Below are 15,987 nucleotides of genomic sequence, written 5' to 3'. Positions count from 1 at the left end.
AGAAACTTCTTTAAAGAAGTTACCGGTAGTTTACTGATGATGAAGTTAAAACCAGTCCACCAGGATAAAGTTAATCATTAAAAAATCTTGTACCATGTTTAATGAGCTCCTTAAATAATGTTTTAAGAAGATTAGATAACAGGTTTTGTGTGTTGGTATTACAAGAGAGTTCTCTAACTCATATGGCTTGGTCATGCCCATTCATGATTCTTTTTCGGTTTCAAGTTATTACCTATGTTAAAGCTTTATTTGTTTTGTTGAATGTAAGTTCGTGTCTGTCTTTCAAAGCCAATAATATTTTTATATGAGGTATATAATACATATATAATTGTGACCTTTAACTAATGTGAAATCTCTTTTTAAAAAATTTAACAGTACTGTAATATCTTTAAATGCAGTGCACCAAAAATAGCTTTATCTTAACAGGAAATAGCCAAACTTTATTAAAAGAAAAAATAATTAAACTGATACTGATCTTAGAAGATTTAATAGCATTAAATTCTTCTGAGTTTGTCCTTTCATATTGTTTTAAAATGTATTGTTAAAAATGGAAACACATCAAGCAGTCAGATGCTAATTACAACATCAATTAATAGTGTGTCTATGATTATTATGAATTAGGAACTATAAATTATCTTAGAATAATATTGGTTGGTTTGTATTGTATATTTGCAACCCAAACACTGTGTTTTTAAGAGGACTGTGTTAGCATAAATAGGTTTCTGGCATTGTTTTTCAATGAACATATCTGTTTTTTCCATTATGCTTTTTAAATCCTAAAACAGATCAATCTGCCCAAGGCAGATACAAGTGCTGAATATAGTCCAATAAGATTTAGCTTCAGAGAAGAGCACTATCACACCAAAATTCAAGGTAAACATTTTTTAAGTTTTGGGGAAATATATCAACAATTAGCATAATTTAGAACTGTGTGGCAGAGTGAATACCGAAAGAGAAAAATCTTACCCAAATGATCAGTATGGCTTCCTAATAGAGACATCTGCTACAATATGACAGGTACAATATGACAGGTACAATATGAGAGGTACAAAAGAAGCAGAGGTTGTGTTGCATCGGTGCAATTCCACATTCATCATTTGACCCCTTGAGTCCCTCTGTGGATGCTTCCATTTCCTAATAAATAATCTGAGTAGTTTTTGTATATTTGTAAGGTGTGATGGATCGTGTACCTGTAAAAGGAGTTGGGGAAACTTTTGGCATCACAGAACTTTCCCAGATAGAGGACCAGATTAAGAGACTGCACAGTCCTGAGTTGGATGGGGGAGTGGGGAATTGGTTCAGAGTAGCCACACCCTAGCATCTTTCAGGATATAATTTAGTAAATTAAATGCTTATAGCTTGAGTTTGGCAAGATTCTGTCCACTAGGACTAAGTAAATAACAATAGCAATAGCAATATATATCACTTCATAATGCTTTATAGGCCCCTCTAAGCGGTTTAGAGTCAGCATATTGCCCCCAACAATCAGGCTGCTCATTTTACCCACCTCATGGAAGGCTGAGTCAATCTTGAGCCTGGTGAGACTCGAACTGCCAAACTGCAGCTAGCAGTCAGCTGAAGTAGCCTGCAGTACTGCATTCTAACCACTGCACCACCTCAGCTCTTTATAGGATTGAACTCGATTGGATCTTGATTATGAACTTTATTATCTACTAGATACAAATTGAGCTTGTATCTAGTAGATAATATTAAGTATAATTTATATTCCTAAAGTTTTATACCTAATGGTTAATTATTGTACCACACCCAGAATCATTAATTGTATGCTGCCCAGAGTCACACACTTCAGAGATAGGTAGCTGTCTAAATTTGATAAATAAATACAGTACATAATGCAAAAGTATTTTATAAGTTTTCTAAACTGAAGATTGTGAAGTTTCTTCATTTCTGTTCTCTGCCAGGCCAGGAACCTATGAGCTTCAGCTAGTAAGCCCTCAGTTTATGCAGAGCTATTTATATAGTTGAATTAGAAAGTTAATCAGTTTCCCATTCAACTATGTCATTTTAAAAACATCTCCCTTTCCCCTGTCATCTAACCTGCTTTGATGAATGAGAAAAATAATTCATTATGTAAGTTTTACTCACAATCATCTTATTCCAATTCTTTTGTAGACAAAACAGCCGTCCCAAGCAAGCAAAGCAAAGAGGCACCCATAGAAAAAATTCCATATGCGGAGATTCAGGGCACAATGATGAAACCTCTTAAGCTGCTGGAAAATATAAATACCAGCTTTTTTGTTGGAACTGAAGTAAGTTTTTCTTTGGGGTGCAAATTGATTGCTTATCTTCAGAAAGATGGGAGAACTGGAGAATGTTGGAGAGAATCGTTGTAAGCTGATCAATGAATTCCTATTACAAAGCAGCATCATTAGAAAAACGAGTTATTGTGAATCTATTTACACAGACCCATATATGGGTTTGATTACCATTGCTAGAATTCAGCACGGGGATTCTATTTGGCTGGGTTTTTCTATAAACGGAGGAGTTGTGTTCAATAACACAGCTCAAAAAGTTACCCTGGATAAAAGTAATTGCTGCCATTATAATGCTATTGGAAAATCTAAAGCAGGTGTTGTTATTATTGAGCTTATAAAACAACTCCCGTTTAGAATATGCATTTTATTGAGAAAGCATCAACAAATACACAAATTAGCAAAGAAAGCAAGAAGACAAAATGATGGTACATTTGGACTTTTCTGGTTAGGCCTGTACAATTGGAAATTTGTGGAAATGGTTTTTATAAGTGGTCACTAAAGATCAGCTTGTAGTCACACTGAATCTCATATTTCACATGAAAAACACTGGGGCAATGTTGTTTTAGATCAGCCAGATCCATTTCTTGTGAGTGGGCAGGGAATTCCCCACTTTGATCTGTCAAGACATATGTCTTTGTAGCAGGTATGGTTTCTCTCTCTCTTTTTGAAATACCTTTGCTGGCCTATCTGACATGTTCGCAAAGGAAACTTAATTTTAATCTACTTTAGTTAGACTATTGTAATTGGTTTACTATTAATTTAATAGATTAGACTGGATAGTTGGAATTCCATCAGTAGGTTCTCTGCATGAAAATAGAGACTAACCATGCTAATTGTATCCATTGTGTGTAGTTATAAGAAATGTAGTGCAAAACGTTTTGTGAGCATTCAAGTTTAAAAGCCTTTATTCTTGAGCATCAAATATGTTCATATTCTGTGAAATGATATAATTTTTGCTGTATGTGGAATCTGTGTTTTCATTATCACAATGCAAAGAATTAATAAAGAAGAATGTTGTCTATTTTTTAAAAACATAAGACTAAGACAGTCTTCTCTTCTTTCAAAGCTATCCCTTCCGTGAAGTCTTTGACTAATTTCTGATTATAAATCTCACTGTATCAACCCCTGCATATGTTCTCCTCAGAACACAATGTGATTGACTTCCATATGAACATGAAAAACATGATACAGTACTGTAAATATAACTAAAATAGGTTATGATCCTGTCAATTTTTTCCCATGCTGCTTCCCATTTAAACAAACAATAGCAAAATTTACTATTCTAAAAATGTGATGTTTCAGAAATATAATGGAGCACATTAAATAGGTGGTGAGGATGTATCCAAGATGAAAAGAGCTTTTTATCAGATTTAAGAAAACTGAGCTTTCAGACAGTCCACAGAATAGATTAAAGGCTTTGTTATTTTGGCCATAAATACAAGTACCGGTATCTTGCCAAAAATTATTTTTAATTGTACAAGGGATTGTATTATAAAGCATATTTTTAAAGTATCAGTACTGAATCGGGGTAGTTTTCAGACTGCAAAGATCTAAATGTCAAGATAATGAAGAAAATACTTTCCATTTGCAAGAGTTTTGTAAACTTCAAAAGCGATCACATTCTGTAAACCCATATTTCATCTGAACTCCTGCTCCCCTTGCTAATTACATTTTTGTGGCATTTTGCAGGACGGTGAAGTTCTTTATTCAGACTGGAAGATGGAAAGAGATGGTGACTCAGGAAGACTGCTTAGTATGTCTTAAATTTCTCAATATTTCTAAAACGGCTGTAGGACCCAGATAGTGAGTTTTTCAAAAAAATAAAAAACTAACTTGTAAAGCACAACATATATGTTGGATTTCTGTAAACACGGATCATCTTGTTGTTTTGAATTAGTATTTTAAAAAATGGTTGTCCGAATACACTAGTAGTTGACTTAGGGCCTGGTTATTTGAGGAACAACCGGTCCCTGTGGTTTCTACCATCAGTTGATATTCAGTGAGATCAGTTGGCTAGTCGCACTTTAAGGTCCCATGAATCAAGCTGTGTCAGCTAATGGGACCAGAAGCCAAACTTTCCTTATGGAATGATCTCTCCCCAGAGATTCTCATGGGTGCCCCCAATTAAATTTCTTTTTGAGTGGTGGAACTCTTCAAGATAGATATTGGGGGGGGGTTTACTTCTCCCAACTGTCTGGACTAGTCCTGCAGTTTACTCAGCAAAGTTTTTTTTTTTTTTTAATAGTTGCCATTACCTTTTAGGGTTGAGAGAGAATGACTGGCCCAAGATCGCTCAGCAGGCTGTAAAACTGGAACTCATAATTGTCTGGTTTCTAGGCTGGTTCCTTAACCACTACACCAAACTGGGGCTCCCATTGACATTAAAGTTATTAAAGACCGGGATTTTCTCCCAAGCGATGAAAGTTGAAACCATGCTGGAGAAAGTGTGGGAGGAATGTTGGTCAAATGTTTTTATATGAATTGTTTATAAACGTTCTATTCTTTTTTTGTACTTGTGAGTGCCCAGAACCATAGATAGATGATTGTAATGGAATATGGGAATGCTCTAAGGGAAAAGGGGCAAGAGGTGCTGTCTGAGTAACAATCAGACAAGAGAGGGAGGAACCCCCAGTGGCTTAACAGTCAGAGAATGAGTTTATTCTTAGGAAAATCTACCCTAACGCGTCAAGCAGTTAAAAGTGGCAGTGGGAAGTCTGTATTTTCAGACTGTTAATGCAGCCTTAGAATAAAATAGATTTAGCTCATCTTATTTTGTTCCTTCTCTGGTTTTACCCAGGTGGGTTCACAATGATAGATAAATGATAGGATAGATATAGACGGAATAGATAGATGATAGACAGATGATAGACAGATAGATGATAGAATAGATAGACAGACAGATAGACGATAGAGGATGATAGAATAAAGTCAAAGGGTGATATAGAGAGATAGAAAGAAGAATCATTAAAATACTTCTTATAGCAGCTTCTCCCAGCCTGCTGTGTTTCAATTCACATGATCTCACAGGCAGCATAGATATGAAAGTCAAATGGTCTAAGAGCACAAATTTGTGAAAGCTGACAATTAAACAGTTTTCAAATCACCATGGATCCCATGGAAGGAGCGAAAAACAGTAGAACAAAGAACATTCAGTATAGTATCTCTTTTTAAGACCACTGCATGAACAATGTCTTTTGCTACAATCCCAAGGAGTCTAGAGTAGAATGAATCGACAATCTATTTTTGCAATACTTAATCATCAATTAAAATAAGTGTAACGGTACTAGAGGCTAATTTGGATGAGAACTCCTCATCCTGATCTCTCTTGATGGAGAAATGACTTAATTATGGGGCCCATGGTGCTCTCTGAGCTTGGTTGTTTTCTTGCAGATGTTTCATTACCCAATTACCTAACATCGTCAGTACTAGCAGCATTACATGGTTGGATAATGAAACATCTGTAAGAAAACAACCAAGCTCAGAGAGCACCAAAGACCCCACGCTCAACCCTGAACTACAACTATTCCCTTCTATTGGTGCCTCAACTATGTTGAACATTTGACTACAGCCACATGAACTAGGAAGATGAATTGAGTGAACCAGAGTATAACACCACTGTTTAACGGACTGGATTAGGAATAAGGAGATAAGGATTAACATTCCCCTTCGGCCCGGAGACTCATTGAGTAAATCTGGGCCAGCTTCTTAGCCCAACTCTGCGAGAAAAAACAGAAAAACAAAATTTTGTATTTGTGTATTTTTCCTCCTGTTTCAGGCCAGAAACCATCTAACATACACAGCACCCATGATGGACTTGTTCACACTGTACAAAGATCACCATTTTTCAAAGATATCATTCTCACAATCGGAGGCTGGAATTTTGCAATATGGAAAGAAGGTGTTACGGTAAAGATTTTTGGAATCAGAAATCTCCAAAAAGATGTTGCAGATCAAAAATTTTAACAGAGGGCAACTCAGAGGTGCACAAACACGTTGCAGCCTCCTTTGAACTTAGGAGTAGCTCTGCACCTTAAAAACTTACTTAAACTTTTCACTATAGTACAATCCCTACAGAGGAGGTGGCAGAATTGCTGGTAATTAAATCCATTGAGATTTTTTTGCCTGGGCTTAATTTGAGTGTGTGTCAGTAGCGGGTTGCCCGGACCGGTTCCATAGAACCGGTAGTAAAACCAGCAGTAGGCTCCGCCCACCAACCCCAATGTCATCAAGAAGCTTCTGCACATGCAAAGCAAGCACAGGCGCGCGGCCCCATTGCGAACCGGTAGTAAAGGTAAGTAGAACCCATCCCTGGTGTGTGTGTGTGTGTGTGTGTGTGTGTGTGTGTGTGTGTGGTGTGTTATGTAGAAGCAAGCAGCTTTGTGTCAATAGTGGTTTTGGGTGATTTTGACTTTCTTGCTAAATTATTTTTTAGAAACTTGCTGTCATAAAAATAAAGCAAAATTTATAGAATTTAAGGTGTTATAATTAGATGAGCAAAACTGTAGAAGGTATATGGAAGTCTATCTGATTGTACAGTGTAAGCTTTTTGAGAGCTGTGGTGGCAAATAATTGAGAAAATATTAAAAAAAACATTTCTTTTGTTTTTAATTCAGGGTGGACCACTACTTAAGTCAAACTGTGCAGCAAAGAGATATACTGTTGGACATTGGTCTTTATCAAGACCAGGAGTTTTCTTTATTGGAAGAGAAGATGGAAATGTTGACATTTGGGACCTACTGGAGAAAACCCATGAAGCATCTCAGACCCAAAATATCAGCATTGCACATATTACTTGTATTAAGCCCTGGATCTATTCTTGTACGTCAGTACAGTTTGCTATAATTGTATTTCTCTACATAAACAATATAATTTTGCAATGGGTCTTTCTTTAGCAATTAGCAGCATGTGAATAAAGAGATGATGCTATGTAGCAAGACAATATTGGGGGGTAAACAGAAAATACCAACCTATGCAAATTCTTAGTGTCAGGTTCACACTTAAATGATTATAAAGTGGATTGAGCTGCTAAAAAAAAAGCAAGCAAGCAAGCAAGCAAGGAAGGTGGTGACTAATTTTGGCAAAATAACAACAATAATAGTAGTTGTAGAAAATATAGAACAAGTCCAGATGTGAATCTTATAAATTAAACATAGAAAAAAGCTGTATATTACACACAAATGCATGTAATTTAAGCTTGATAAGCTGATTGAACAGTGGTGCTTCAGAAATCACAGTTTTGCTAGCAGAAATGCTATCTTGAATCCTATGTAGAGGAGTGGGAAGTAATAGGCAGAAAAAAAATGGAAAAATGAATTGATAAAGCTGAATTAACATTAGTTTTCACTCTATCTAAGTGACTTTTCATTTAAAAAACAGTTACAGTATAACTATGCTGTGGAATGAAAAAATATCACATGGTCACAGACTAATTTATGTCATATTAAACCATAAGACTTAATAGCAAATATGTCCTTGCCCAGTATTCCTCAATCCTGGCAACTTCAATTCCCATCTCCAAATTCCATAACTAAATCTATAAATCTATAGATGTTGGTGCCGTTTGACTGGAACAAAAACTAAAGACTAAAATATGGCTTTATAAGATAGGACATTTGACTAGACAGAACGTAAACAGAGATATGGTGAGACTCATTACATTTGTTAATTGTTCATCCTTCTGGCTTAGTATTTTTATTTGTTTATTTTTATCCCGCCTTTTATCATTTTTACAAATATTTCAAGGCAGCAAACATATATCACTCACCTTACTCCTTCTGTAGACCAAACTGGCTCTCATGTTAGGCATACAGGTAGTCCTCGAATTACGATCATTTGCTCAATGAGGTTTGAGATTATGGTGGTGCTGAATGAATGTCACTTAGACTTGGTCCCTGAAGTCATGACCACTGCAGCACCCCCATGGTTACATGATCAAAATTTGGGCTGTTGGTGGCCCCACCCCCGGCACTTAAAGCCACAGGGGCACTTCAACTTCCTCCACCTGCCTGTGTCCCTGCTCCATCTCTGCCTTTTTGACCCCCCTCTGCCCTGCACTCCACCTTCCCCAGCTGACCTTTGCACTCTTCTTGTTCCTGCTGCTAACCCAGGATACCCAGCTTGGCCTTCTGTGGGGCAGCTGCTGGCCAGGCAAGGTTCTCCTTCCAAGGTGGCATGCAGCAGTTTTCTTACTAGACCTAGGGAAGGAGGCCTTGTGCTGCCTTGCAAAGGGCCAAGCTGGGCATACTTCATCAGCACCGGAAACAAGAAGATGGTAGAATCATACAATCGTAGAGCTGGAAGGGAGATTGGAGGTCTTTTAAGTCCAACCCTTTGCCCAAGCCAGCAGTCCTTATACCATCTTGGACAAATGGTAGTCCAACTTTTTCTTGAAAACCTTGAGTTATGGAGCATTCACAACTCCAGCAAGCAAACTGTCCCACTGATTAATCATTCTCCCAGTTAGAACAATTCCTCTTTTATTTCCAGGTTGAATCTCCCTTTGAGGACAAACCCTGTTAGATAGTGACGGTCAGCTGGGGTGGGGATATATGAGGCAGCATAGGCCTTGGAGTGTGGGGTGGCAAGGGAGCTGTGACTGGAAATTCACCCTTTGCTGCTGGACTCGGTAGGGCTTGGGGTGACTGGGGCTTTGTGCCATAGTACCTGGTGGGCTGGGGCAGCTGCCATTTTGTATACAACCCCAGAGCCTCCCAGAGCCACCTTTCAGGGAAGATGGGTGGCATAAAATTTTAATTAATGAAATAAATAATAATATGGCAAGCAGCCCTAGAGCCACGCATTTTTGTGCTGGTTGTTGCCTCACAAGGAAGGGTGCAGGACAGAGTTGGGAGGGTATCAGGGTTGCCATGGCTAAGCGATGCAGCTGCAGGACTTCCAGCTTTTATGACTGCATCACTCAGCAATGGAAATTCCAGTCCCAATTGCTCTCTACAGGACTAACTGTAATTCATTCTGTGAGTTAGCCTCTGCCACTTTCCAGCAATTGAAACCTAAGTTTCTGGCCAAACCATTATATATGCTATAATCATGATAAAATATTTGCTCTCAGTTAAATGCTCTATAGCACTGTTTCTTAACCTTGAGAACTTTTAAAATGGGTGGACTTCAACTCTTGGGAGTCCAGTCATCTTAAAGTTCCCAAGTTCTCAAGTTTGAGAAACATTATTACAATAGAGAGCATAAATCAGATTTACTTATCATTAGAATTCTGTGTAAGAATTTTAACTATGAGCAAAAATCTGCGAACTCTATTCCAAAGTCATGAACCAATATATTTTAGCAGGTTATATCAATCTAACAGGTTTTAGTACCATTTGCTTGGGGAACAAGTGGAAGAATGTATTCTGGAAATGAGCATTTTCACACCTATTCACCAACATCAATAATGAAAGCAAATACTCTTCCAATGGTTAGCAGTTGTATGTTTTCACCCGCAATAATATTTTCTGTCTTCTCCTACAGCAAAGCAACACTTCCTAGCAGTTGCTGATGATTTTGGCACCTTGCATATTTTAGAAATTTCATGGTCATTAATTCACCCTTCCAGCAATGAGGTTTGTAACTCATTTCATAAATTTTTGTGGGTGGCTATTGAAAGTTGCAGAATAGAGTAGCGTGGGGCAACTTGTGGCACCTAGCAAACCCTGCCATTTAGCAAACAAAACTGAGATGTAGGCCACATTAGGCAAGAAACATCTGATTCAAGAAAGGCAATAGGATAGTGCAAATGCAGCTTTGTGTCCCCCATCAGCGAATCTGCTATCCCACAGATCAATTAATAAGGTCAGAAAAGATGAAGAATTTCATTACATATAAACCATAGTATCAGTCAGTTATACAGGAAAAAAGTCCCTGAATAGCATTTGGGAGAGCTTCAAATAATCAGTAAAATGATCACATTTACAGCTACTGGATTTTTATTTTTTTTTATACCCCACCTTTATTATTTTTATAAATAACTCAAGGTAGCAAATTACCCAATAATTTTTCCTCCTCCCATTTTCTCCAAAACAACTCTGTGCGGTGGGCTGGGCTGAGAGATAGCGATTGGGCCAAAGTCACCCCATCGTCTTCCGTACCTAAGGCAGGACCAGAATGTACCATGTCCCGTTTTCTATCCTGGTGAACAATTACACTTCTTGGATTTAGCAAATGGTGCTCTCCAGATACTCTGGATTTTAGCATCCATTAACAAGTTTACTGGCAAGATATTTGCTGAAAGCATCTGGATGGCACTGGTTAGGATAGGCCTATTCTCCAAGCCTAACAAAAATATTCATTTCTTTTTATTTCTCACATTTATATTCCACTCTTCCACTGTGAAATGCAGGCTAGATAGTATTCAGGTTTCTTCAGTTCTTGTAGTTGTATAAAGCTAAACATGTTTTTATGAATGGACAAACCATGCTCATTATAATTAAACATACATTGGAAATGTCAGCGTTCCAGTGTTCTTCATTACTTTGAGCGAGAAGTCAAACATCTGGAGTATTTTGAGCAGCGGCAGGAATTCAGAGATCAAGAAAGGGTGGCACTTGAGTATGAAAAGCTAATGAAGAGAACGGTAAGATCTTTAGAGACTAAAAAGCTAAGATAAGGCTGTTATGAATATTATTTAATTTACAAACCTCTTGGGCAAGTGAACTACGAAAAAGTAGATTAAAATAAGTGGGTTTATGGTGTAGGGGATGGTGGCCAATTGAATATCCTTAGGAACAAAGAATATTTTCATTGTGCCTAATCCTTTATTAATCATTATTTTTACAAGGTTTTCTATCCTCTGCAGCCAAAAACATTCTCAGATAATGTTACAAACCAATACAAACAGTGGTGGGTTTCAAAAATTTTTGCTACCGGTTCTGTGGGTATGCCTTGGTAGACGTGGCATGGCTTGGTGGGCGTGGCATGGGAAAGATACTGTAAAATCTCCATTCCCACCTCACTCCAGGGGAAGGATACTGTAAAATCTCCATTCCCTCCCCAATCCAGGGAAAAGTTACTGCAAAATCCCCATTTCCTCCGGATCAGCTGGGACTCAGGAGGCAGAGAATAGATGGGGAGGGGCCAGTCAGAATTTTTACTACTGGTTCTCCGAACTATTCAAAATTTCTGCTACCGGTTCTCCAGAACTGGTCAGAACCTGCTGAAACCCACCTCTGAATACAAACCAATACAAACTTGAACATTCCTTACTCTTAGATTTGCAATCTGTGGAAAGCGATTATGAGGAAAGGGAGGGAAAAATAAAATGCAAGTTTTTACTTTATTTTAACTTTCTTCAGCAAGAGGAAGTTTTCTATTTTTTTTTTTTTAAAATAGCTACAATACTATATCTTAGTAAATCCAAAACCAAATGGTGGTTTGGGCTAATTGCAGTTAAGCCAGGGGTGAAATGCTCCCGGTTTGGACTGGATCGCCCGATCTGGTAGCGATGGCAGCGAGTGGTTCGGAGAACCGGTAGCAAAAATCTCTGCGCCCTCCCCCATGCCCAGCTGAGCCGCATGATCAACAGAGGCTTTTTTGTTTTTACTTTTAAAAGCATTTTTTCTACAACCTCTTCCAATGAAAAAATGCTTTTAAAAGTAAAAAAAAAAGCCTCTGATGATCGCGGCTCAGCTGAGATCATCAGAGGGTTTTCAAAACATTTTTTTCTGCAACCTCTTGGCTGAAGAGGTGGTTAAAAAAAATGCTTTGAAAAGTCTCTGACGATCCCAGCTCCATGGCTTAGGACCCGGGTACTTGCAGGACCGCCTACTACCACCAATAGCCTCCCACCGGCCGGTACGCTCCCATAGAGAGGGGCTCCTCCGGGTGCCGTCAGCCAAACAATGCCGACTGGCGGCCCCCAGGGGGAGACCCTCCTCTGTGGGGGCACCTACTATCTGGAACGAGCTCCCCCCAGAGATACGGAGGATCCCAGATCTGCGCACCTTCCGCCGCGCCTTAAAGACCTTACTATTTCACCAGGCCGGCCTGGCCTAATTTTCCCCCTCTTTTATAAAAGATTTTTAAAATTTTAAATATATTTTAGTATTTTATATATTCAATTTTAAATTGGTTTTAAAAGTTTGGGGTTTTAAATTTGTCGGGGCCAAAATTATTTAATTTGATTTTATTCTATTTTTTAAATTTTGTATTTTGTTTTTATTGTTTGGCTGTGCACCGCCCTGAGTCCTTCGGGAGTAGGGCGGTATAGAAATCTAATAAAATGAAAATGAAAAATGAGTTTCCTGATGGTAGAGAGGCATTTTTTAAAGAGCCCCTCTTACGATCCCAGCTGAGTTCCTAATCGGCAGAGAGGCTTTTCAAAGCATTAGAAAAAATGCTTTGAAAAATTAAAAAAAAAAAAAGTTGGCCACGCCCACCTAGTCACATTACACCCCCCCCAACCAAGCCACGCCCACAGAACCGGTAGTAACAGATTTTACATTTCACCCCTGAGTTAAGCCATACTTCATTTTGAATTCCTGGAAACAGAAAAGCCAAAAATGGTACTGAGTCTCTAGTCTGCTTTCTTTTCTTATTTTGCCCCTATAATGGTCTCTATCAGATTGTACAGGTAGTCCTTGACTTACAACCACAATCGGGACCAGAATTTTCCTTGCTGAGCAAGGTGATAATTAAGTGAATTGTGCCTGATATTACAGCCTTTTTTATTAGCTGTTAAGAGAATCACTGCGGTTGTGAAGTGAGTAACTTTGCTTGTCAGAAGTCAGCTGGGAAGGTCACAAATGGTGATGAATGACCCTGGGATGTTGCAACTGGCATAAATACATGCCAGTTGCCAAGTGCCTGAATTTTGATCATGTGACTGTGGGGATGCTGCAATAGTTGTAAGTGTGAGGACCAGTTGTAAGTCACTTTTTTCAGTGCAGTTGCAACTGGTTGTAAGTCGAGGGCTATCTGCACAATGACCTCCAGACAAACTGGAACTGTTACTGGTAGGATCTCAAGATGCCTATCCCATAACCATGTGCTTAGGAATTCTGGAAGTTGTATTCCCAACACTTCTGAGAACCTCAAGCTGAGAAGGCTGTTCTAAAATATTATTATTCATTTAAATTTATTATAGCCACCCAGTCCCATAGGACTCCTCTTGACTACTAAGTTACTTTAAAAATAACATTTAGCATATGATATTGCTGGCTATTTTGAAAGTAGATATTGTCTCAGGAATGTAAAGATGGAATCTGGTGAGACTCGGGAAAAATGCCTGTTTTGTAGGGTAACTTATAATTCCTTCCCCCCTCCTCCTCCTTCATTCTTCTCTTCTCTTTGCAGAAAGTGGTTGGTGGTCAGCGATCAAGAGAGTTAATGGAAGAACAGACCAATCAAAATTATGTAGAATTTTTGGATTTGGAGAAAGCCATATTGGTTCGACTTGGATTAATAAAAGGACCAGATAAATTTAGCCCCTCAAGAAACATGTAGTTTTAGCACTACTTAACGATAATGAACAACTTCAGAATAGCTGTGACTCCCAACATATATAATTTATACTGTAAGTCCTTCCATGAAACAGACACCCAGCTATTTTTAATTCACTGCTAATTATGCCTTCGACAGTGAGAATGGCCAAAGATAGCAGACAAACATGTATATGCTGTTCTTCCCTATCCCTATATTATGTATAATAAATGCAATATTAATTAAGCAATATTTATTGTTAATTTGCTGTAGTGTCACAATGCAGATTTAATAAACGCCTATTTATTTGTAAAATATGGCATTGTGGAAGCTGTGGTGTTAAAAGAAAACAAAAGATAAAGCCAACTCAAAGAGTGCCCCAAAGGTGTTTTTTCAAGTGGCAACTGGCTCCGAGCCAAAGAGGCTTCTTGGATGACAAGCGAAACGTCTTCAAAGAAAAACAGAAAAGTCCAGTTGCCTCTTGAAAAATCACCTTTGGGTCAACGATGACCTGGATGGTGGAGAATCTCCAGATAAAACTCAAGGTTGAATTTTGTATTATAAACTTACATGCAGGTCTCACCTTTCACCCAGGTCAACATTCTGAGTTCATACACAGCCATGCTCATATTTTCCACGTTTGAAAGTGTAGCAGTAGGTAAAATCCTGGACAATATTTCAGTGGGGCTACTGCAGGATAAAGAATGGAGCCACTTTTGCTTTAAAAGCATCAATGTACTGCATTTCTTTTTTATAATGCAGCATTGCATTGCATCAGTAACATTGGAATAATTTAAAGTAGACTTGCCAGTGTTGTTCAGGCCATCAGGTGTACTGATTTGACACCAAGGACTGCAACAAGTGACATGATGTCCAAAATGACATCTACTCTTGAGTGGAAGTAGTGATTCCATTCCATTCCATTCATTCTTCTTCAAAGGATTCTGGACAAGATGGACTCTGATCGGATAAAAGGGCCATCTGCTCTTATCAACTGTGAAAGGTTTGCCCCTCCATATCATCACCCAAACTGATACATTAGATTAAGTCTGTGTTCTTCCCATTTCATAGTGAAGCAGACTAACAATCCTGCACATATAAAGTCTTTTCACACGAGTTAACAGTCTTATCTTTAAAATATATTTTTTAAATAATAACATTTTACAAAAATACAAAATCAAGTTATTTTGAATTTTGGGTTTTATTCAGAATTAACATAGTTCAAAAATAATTCACTTCCTGTACATACGGTTTAAAAAAATACGTCAGCTTATCAATAAATGCTTCAGGTTAAAATATATGTTTTTAAACTGTATCACTATATTGAAATGACTGTAGTCATGTACCGCCACTCTAATCATCATCATCATCATCATCATCATCATCATCATCATCATCATCATCAATAAATTAACCAGACTGTATAAAATGCTGAAATATTTCTTTAAGGAAAATGTGGCAAAAATCATGCACCAAATTCAGTCATCCTATTGTCAATAAATAGCTAAAATAATTATAATAGTCAATATCAAGGAACAAATTAAATAGCACTTGTACCAGATCCATAAGAAAAAAAGAGGAGAACTGATAATGTAAATAAACAAGGGGGGGGAAACCATACCTATAATATAGGGTACCCTTTCCTTGTCCTCCAGCTATTTTAAGACTATAATTCCAAGGTTGACTCAGCCTTCCATCCTTTCTAAGGTAGGTAAATTGAGGACCCAGTTGTGGGGGCAATAAGCTGACTTTGTATAAATATACAAAAGGATGAAGGCTATTGCTGAGCACATTGTAAGCCGCCCTGAGTCTTCGGAGAGGGGCGGCATATAAATCAAATTAAAAAAAAAAAATTCCCAGAATTCCTAGATGGAATTGAGGAAGTTGTGATCTCCAAACAACTGAAGACATCAGTTGATGAAGGTTAATGCAAAGCAAATAGTGTTCAAAACACTCTTAAAAAGATAATGGCTTCCCCTGCTTGCTAACTAATATTGTTTTAAAGGTATGCCATTTAAGACATACTCTACTCCATTGCTATCTCTTTTTTTTAAGAGGCACCTGGTTGCAATTTATTGCTGCTTGGGTCTTATTGCCTAACTGCAGACAGAACTTAAATTTGCATCAGGCTTGTATTTACTTTGGTTCACAGTGAATATTAAAAATCTGCAGACCAATCCAATCAAGATTTATTAAATTTACCCTTCTTACAACAAACTGGAAAAGCTGTCAATAATCATTTGAGAAACCTGGCAAGATAAACAATACATTGATCGTCTTAGCA

At 37.9% G+C, this 15,987-nt stretch overlaps 1 protein-coding gene across 1 annotated transcript in view; it reads left to right on the top strand.

Annotated features, from left to right (window-relative positions):
* The window catches only part of DNAI3 (dynein axonemal intermediate chain 3), a 30,277-nt gene extending 16,550 nt beyond the window's left edge, over positions 1-13,727 (top strand). Inside the window, exons 15-22 of the mRNA XM_070939420.1 lie at positions 786-873; positions 2,134-2,270; positions 3,966-4,029; positions 6,052-6,182; positions 6,890-7,094; positions 9,759-9,850; positions 10,738-10,860; positions 13,578-13,727. Coding sequence (XP_070795521.1) covers positions 786-873; positions 2,134-2,270; positions 3,966-4,029; positions 6,052-6,182; positions 6,890-7,094; positions 9,759-9,850; positions 10,738-10,860; positions 13,578-13,727 — 990 coding nt within the window. The remainder of the gene's footprint in view (positions 1-785; positions 874-2,133; positions 2,271-3,965; positions 4,030-6,051; positions 6,183-6,889; positions 7,095-9,758; positions 9,851-10,737; positions 10,861-13,577) is intronic.
* Positions 13,728-15,987: the final 2,260 nt, after the last annotated feature.

Source organism: Pituophis catenifer, unplaced genomic scaffold, assembly GCF_029215685.1.
Source record: "Pituophis catenifer annectens isolate HBS135680 unplaced genomic scaffold, rPitCat1.0.hap2 SCAF_3, whole genome shotgun sequence".
NCBI classification, from domain to species: Eukaryota; Metazoa; Chordata; class Lepidosauria; order Squamata; family Colubridae; genus Pituophis; species Pituophis catenifer.
The sequence above is the reverse complement of the archived record's forward strand: the minus strand, read 5'-3'. Positions and strand labels throughout refer to the sequence as shown.